General features: G+C 65.0%; 1 protein-coding gene across 1 annotated transcript; it reads right to left on the bottom strand.

The window, feature by feature from the left end:
• Positions 1 to 1,295: 1,295 nt before the first annotated feature.
• On the bottom strand, positions 1,296 to 2,987 carry ABHD16B (abhydrolase domain containing 16B). Its single transcript, XM_045980237.1, has one exon. It carries the CDS (start codon positions 2,851 to 2,853, stop codon positions 1,444 to 1,446), a length of 1,410 nt encoding a protein of 469 aa, XP_045836193.1. The 5' UTR covers positions 2,854 to 2,987; the 3' UTR covers positions 1,296 to 1,443.
• Positions 2,988 to 6,511: the final 3,524 nt, after the last annotated feature.

Genomic DNA, 6,511 nt, shown 5'->3' with positions numbered 1-6,511 from the left:
CCTGCGAGCCCTTGGAGGCCGGACCCGACTTGGGGATTAGCTTCTCCGCGCAGCTGCTCCTCTTCCCCTGAAGCCCTCCCTCTTCGCGGGGACGCTCCGTTCCGTCGCGTGGGGCCGACGCAGGGAAAGGCGCGTCCGCGATTCGTCGCGGCCCGAGGCCTCCCGGTCCGCGCGCGGGCGCCGCGCCCCGCCGTGCGCCTTGTCCCCGCTCACGCGGCGCGGGGAGCCAGGCGGAGCCCTCACTTTGCACATGAAGACACCGAGGCGGGAGTCGTGTGCCCGCGACCCTCGGCCGGCCAGGGGCGTCCAGCCGGCGCGGGAGCAGGAGTTGGCCGGGCTTCTCCACGCACCGGTGTGTGAGCGCCAGGCAACCCGGCTTCGCTGGACAAGCCCGCAGACCCCCTCGCTGGGTCCTCGGGGCCACTGCAAGCAGCTGCTCCGATGGCGCTCAAGCCCTCCAGGACTGACCCTGCTGGACGCACTGTCCCTCGGCAGGGAAGCCCCTTCCTTAACCCGGAGAGCTCCTCCCCGGAGCGGCCCGGAGCTCACCTCGGCACCGGAGTCCTCCGGGCGCGCGCCTGTCTGGCTCTGGCCGGCCCTGGGCTCGGTGCACTCCGGTGCTGCGATTACGTGTCTGCCCCAGTCGGCTTCTCTGAGTTTTTCCGGCTTCCTGCTCAGCCCACCCTGGCTGGCCCGTCCCGCTTCGTGCAGTTCCCGGCCGGTGGTAGAGGAGCGACTGCATTACAGGTGGCGGCGGCGGGGGCCTGTCCCTCAGTCTGGAGTACCCCTTGAGCCAGGAGCAATGCCCGGCCGGGGTCTGGCTCAAGGGGATGCCGAGCAAGTGAGCGGTCTGTCCGTGCCGGCACGTCTGCAGCCCACAGACATGCCCCTGTGAGCCCCTGTCACTCCGAGCGTGGTCCTTGCCTGCAGAAGCCAGGCAGGTGGAGGTGCAGAGGGGACCCTCTAAAGAGCCCAGCGTCACACCCCTGGTCGGGTCTGGCTGCTAAGACCTGCTTGATAAGCTTCCAGGGCTAGTGTTCCTTCACAGGTAGGGGTGACTTGTCCAGACCCAGAGCCGTCCTGTACCCCAGGCCGGGTTAAGAGCACCTCCTGGGGTCCCACAGCCCGTGTTCCCACCATCCTTTTGAGGTGATCAAAACGCCCATCACACAGTGTTTCCATAAACTGGGGCTACATTCTCTTTGGGAGCAGCCTGGAGCCCACAAGTGTTTGAGGGAGAAACGGAAGGAAGGAAGGGGAAAACGCCCCGGGGAGGGAGAGCACCGGTTCCCTGTGTTCCGCCTCGCCGTCCCTCAGACACCAGGCCGGGATCCCCAGGCAGGGCCAGTTTTACTGGTTTCGGGTGCCGGGAGGGTAAGGACCGGAGGCCCTGGAGGGGCGCAAGGGCACCAAGGCGCTTGCCAGCAGCTGCAGGGGCAAGGGCTACAACGTCCAGGGCAGCTGGAAGTCCTCGGGTTCCAGCGGACTGCAGTGGGTCGCCTCCACGTTCCTGAGGTGTTTGCGAGCCAGGAACAGCGCGAGCTGCCGGCGCCGCCGCGGGCTCAGGCCCCGGCCCACCAGCCAGGGGAAGGAGAGCCCGTGCGGCCCCCAGGCCTGCTCGTCCTCCCGCTCGTCCTCGCAGCGCGCCTGGTAGGAGCGCAGCAGGGCCAGGCACCACTCGTCGTCCACGCGGTAGCGCGCGTAGAAGGCGGCCTCCTGCGCCCCGCTGCCCGCGCGGAGCCAGCGCGACACGACCGCGAGGCCCTCCCGCGCCATCACGACCGGGTAGCGGTGCTGCAGCAGACGCAGGAGCAGCTCGTTGCCGCGGTTGCCCTCCACGTCGCCGGACGGCAGGGGGCGCAGGTGGCCCGAGGTGCTGACCACGTCGTCCTGCGTGCGGCGCAGCAGCAGCACCGGCCCGGGGTAGCGGCACAGCTGCTCCGCCACGTTGAGGTTGAAGTGCTCGCGCACCGTGCGCACCACGAGGCCCTTCCAGCTGTGGGGCATGACCTTCAGGGCCAGCGGCACGAGGTCGTCGAAGGTGGCGTCGAGCACCAGCGCACCCAGCTCCGGGTATGTCATGGCGGCCCAGGTGGCCGTGAAGCCCCCGATGGACCAGCCGTAGACCACCACGTGCGCGGGCGGGAAGCGAAGGCGGTGCAGCGCGTACTTGACCACCACGTCCACCGCGTTGGCGTCATGCTGCGGGAATGGCGCGCCCGTGCTGCCCCCGAAGCCCGGGTGGTTCCAGCCCAGCACGGAGTAGCCCGCCTCCAGGGGCGCCGACAGGCAGCCCAGCTCGTAGAAGCCGGCGTTGCCTTCGCAGCAGATGACGAGGCGCAGGCCGCGGCCCTGGCTGCCCGGCTGCTGGCGGCGGTCCATGAACATGGTGTCGATCTCGTTGCCGTCACAGGCCACCAGCTTGGCGCGCCGGCCGCGGTAGCGCTCCACGAGGCGCTCCTGGCCCTGCTGCAGCAGCGGCAGCAGCGCGCGCGTCATCAGGAACATGGAGCCCGGGTACACGAGCCAGCGGCCCAGCGAGTGGGCCAGCGCGTAGCTGGCGAGCTGGCCGGGCAGCTCGCGGATCTGCTGCAGGAGGCACCGCGCCTGACTGCGCGCCCCGCGCGGCCGCCCCGGCGCGGCCCCGCCCAGAGCCGCGCCCCGCAGCAGCCACACGCCGGCCGCGGCCGCGGCGCACATCAGCGCGCGGTGACCGCTGCCTGCCCCGCCGGCGGCGCGCACGTCATCCCAGCGGAAGTCCACGGGCCAGCTGCGGAAGCTGTCGGTGTAGTGGGCGGTCAGGTAGATCTTGAACACGTGCACCAGCGCCTTCACGAAGCAGACGACACACATGGGCGTCGAGGTTACCGGGCGCCCCGCGCGAGCCGTAACGCCCAGTCGCCAGGCCCGGGTCGCGGCGGGAGGCCCAGGCCCGGCCCCGCGGGCGGCCGCAGGGGTGAGCGCCGCGCAGAGCTGTCTCGGGACATGCCTCTTCAGGACTTGGCCCTAATGGCCTTTGTGACCTGGGCCTTCCAGGGTCCAGAGGAGGCGGCCTGTGCCCGGCGGGGGCTGGCTTTGTGAGTCATTGTCGCTGGGGCAAGAGGCAACACCCGGTGATGGGCGCACAAAGGGTTCCCAGGCGTGGTGGACCTCAATTTCTACCCCGCCCCCAGGACTCAAGCCTAGGGACTCCGCCCCAGCCACACCCTCCCCAGACCCTTCTCTGCCCGCCCCCTTCCCGGGCCCTGCTTCACCTGCCTCCCATCACACCTTGACCAGCATCCACCGCTCCCCGCCCCTCTTAACTGAAGGTGGACGGCCCGGCTGCAGCATCTTCTGCCTTCGCCTCGTCCTGGTCAGAAGCCAGGGTCTCACCGGGAAAAACGCAGGGCTTCCCGTGGACTTGACCTAAGCTTGCTGTGGCTCTCTTTCCCACTTGGTGAGGTATCCGCATGGGTGGGAAAGGGAGCCAGGAGCAGGAAGAAGAAGCTGTTTGGATCAGGCTGTGTGACAGTTTGCGACGACATGGGAGTCTCCTGAGGAAGCTGGGAGCGGCAGTTCCCCATCCGGGGCCCCTGCCAGGTCGTGCTGCCTCCAGACCTCCCAGTGCAAGGTGGGGCAGCCCAGAAAACCCAATATGCTTTGTCAGCCTAGGGGAGAAACTGAGTCTGGCCCGTGGGCTGCTGTTGGAGCAGCGAAGGCACCGTGTGCTCATGGCCTTGCCCCACCACCACCACCTTCCTTCCCAGGAGAGGGGGTGAGCTCGGGCTGGAAACCCCCCACCTGTTCTGGATCCTCTTTCCACTGGTGCCAGCAGAGGCAGTGACCTCCAGGTAGGTCCTGCCTGGCCAGTGTTCCTCATTTTTGGCTCTTGGCCAAGCCCTCCTCCCCATTCGTCACTCAAACCACCCCACAAACTGTACCTTCCTCTTTTCTGGAGGGCTTTGGTAGGTTCCTCTTTTTCCCCCGGGCCTGGAGAGGGCCAGCCCACCTGAGGGCAAAGGGGGCAGGGATACAGCCAGGGAAGAGCTGGGCTCTGAGGGCTCCTTCAACAGTTACCTGGAACTGAAACAGGGAGTTTAGCAAACCTAGCCAGACCCTTGGATCCCCAGACCTGCCTCAGAGACCCAGAGCGTTCTGGGAAGTCCGGGAAGGGAGCTCCAGGCTCCTGCGAGCCTTCTCTGTATCTGGGTCCACTGTGAGCCCAGTCAGCCCCCACCAGGTTTGGGAAGCAGAGAGGAGACTGTTAGGGTCCTTAGGGGTTAGGAAGCAAGAGCAGTCAGTTGAGTGAGTGAGTGAATTGGGAGCTGAATGTCCCTCCCTCCAGGGTCTCCAGATAAAAAGCAGAATGCCGACATAAATGTGAATTTCAGATAAATACTTTTTGAGGATAAGTGTGTCCTAGATATTGCATGGGTCATACTTATATTAAAAAAAAGTGTTTATCTGGAATTCGACTCTAACCGGATACCCTGTTTTTAGGTTTGTCGTTTTTTGCGAAACCTGGCAACTCTACCCTTGCCGCCCCTCCGCGCCCCCTCCCCCCACCAGCTAGATCCAGACTTTCCTGATTATCCAGCTCATCCCCAGGCTGGGCTGCCTTTCTCAATGATCAGGTCCTGAGGACCAAGAGGGTGTCTCAGGGTCCACTGGTGTACCCGGACAAGGGTCCCCTCTTGTTCCCTCTGCCCTGCAACCCCCTCACCTCTTCCTTGGCTCTGAAGGGTCGGTGGGGAGACTGCCCTAGGAGGGAGCCCACAAGGTACTACACCTGGGGTCAAGGGATGGACATAGCTGTTGCCCATGGGGATTAGCGGTCATGGTCCTGAAATGTGCCCGCTGGCCCTGTGGCTGGGAGCGGCAGGGGAGAACTTGGGAGAGAGTGGGGTGGGGCCTTCACTCTCCCAGGAGCCTCTTTCATAAGCTCAGAAGCTGTTTACCCTAGCTCGGGGTGGGCTGTGCAGACCCAGAGGCTCCAGACTCATTTCATGAGCCATAGGAGTGACCCCCAACAGTAGAGGGCTTCCTTGTGTCCTCAGTCTGAATCCAGGCAAACACAAGGGTCTCCTGGAAAATCGTCCTCCAAGTATGTTAGACAGACCATGTTTTGTTTTGATTTGATGCCCCAGGGAAAAATGAGGCTTGGAGCAGCCCATCCTCCTGGGGACAGGCTCTCGGTTTGGTGAGCTCTGAGACTTGTGTTTGGAAATAGACTCTCCTTCTGTCAGGCCCACCTGCCCTTGGCTCCCTCCAGAAGAGCCGGAAGTGTGGAGGAGGGGAGCAGAGGCCAGCTTCTGAGGAGCAAAGATCCGCTGGCGCTGCCGGCCCCTGGGGGCCCTGCCCTGTGTCTGGCCTGGCTCCGGACTGCCCCCGCCCTGCCCCCCAGCCCATGGGAGCCCAAGTGCCCCCCACAGCAGCGCTGTTGAGCCAGGAAAGCATGTGACAGGAAGGGAGACCTCCTCCTGCTGTCCTCTCTCCAGAAGAGCCCCTTCAGACGGGACCAGCTGCAGCGATCGTTACCTCTCGTACCCCCCCTCCATCTGCTCAGGGAAGGTGGGGCTGTGATCCCAGTGATCAGGTCTTAGTTTGAGGAGGCAGCCCCCCTCACCCTCCAGTGTCTGCCGGGCAGACATCTGAGCATACGCCCCACCCCCACAGAGCCTGCTGGGCTCTGTGACCTCTGGCCTTCACCCCACAGGGCTTCCCCCCTCCCCCACGGAGGTAGTGCTCCCTCCTGGCCAGTTCTGCTCAGCCTCCCTGGAGGCCCTGATTTATGCTGCGGGAGCAGACAGAGCCAACCTTGGAGAAAGAAAGGAGGGAAAGAGAAAAAACCAGTCCCAGAGGCTGGAGGGGTGGGGGCTGGGATCAGAGCCCCTAGCAGAAGGTATCCAGCCAGGGGGCAGCCGTGAGCTGACCACAGCAGCCCTGGGGCTCTGGGAGCCGAGCCCGGGCCTTTGGAAAACCGAAGCCACCCTGACGGGCTAGGGAGCTGAGTCTGCACAAACGCCTCTGCTCAGGAAATGGGGTGCAGGGAAGGTGGGGGGTGGCTCAGAGCCTGAGGACAGGAGGGGACGCTTCCTGGCGGATGCAGGGTCAGAGAAGGGGCGGAAATGGCCAAGACAGCTGCTGAACATCTGGAATCCCAGAGAACTACCCAGAGCCCTCCAGGGTGGTGGGGTTGGTGGGGAGCAGTGCACACCCACGCCCTCTCCTTCCTGCCTCCCAGCAGGGCCAGTCTCTCAGGCTCTCCTCCCCCTGTACCCCCACCACCAGGGTAAAGTCTGGGTTGGGGTCAGGAGCCCAGCAGGCTGGTCTGATGGGGCCGAGGTCCCTGGAACTCAGCCCTCCGGGGGTTGCCCGGTCTGTACCATTTCTGCAGACTGCAGTGTGTGGACAGTGCCTCTCGGCACCGTGCAGGCCATGGCCCTGCGCCTGGGATGATCCCTGGGGTCGCATACAGGAACTCGAAAAGGTCGTTGTGCACTATGGGCCCAGTGTCACTCCGGGGAGG

The sequence above is a fragment of the Meles meles genome, chromosome 16, assembly GCF_922984935.1.
Source record: "Meles meles chromosome 16, mMelMel3.1 paternal haplotype, whole genome shotgun sequence".
NCBI classification, from domain to species: domain Eukaryota; kingdom Metazoa; phylum Chordata; class Mammalia; order Carnivora; family Mustelidae; genus Meles; species Meles meles.
Note: the sequence above shows the minus strand (reverse complement) of the source record. Positions and strands in the feature narration are given on the sequence as shown.

Coding starts and splice junctions, on each gene's coding strand:
- ABHD16B (XM_045980237.1), bottom strand. CDS start 2,853: ATGTGTGTCGTCTGCTTCGTGAAGGCGCTGGTGCACGTGTTCAAGATC.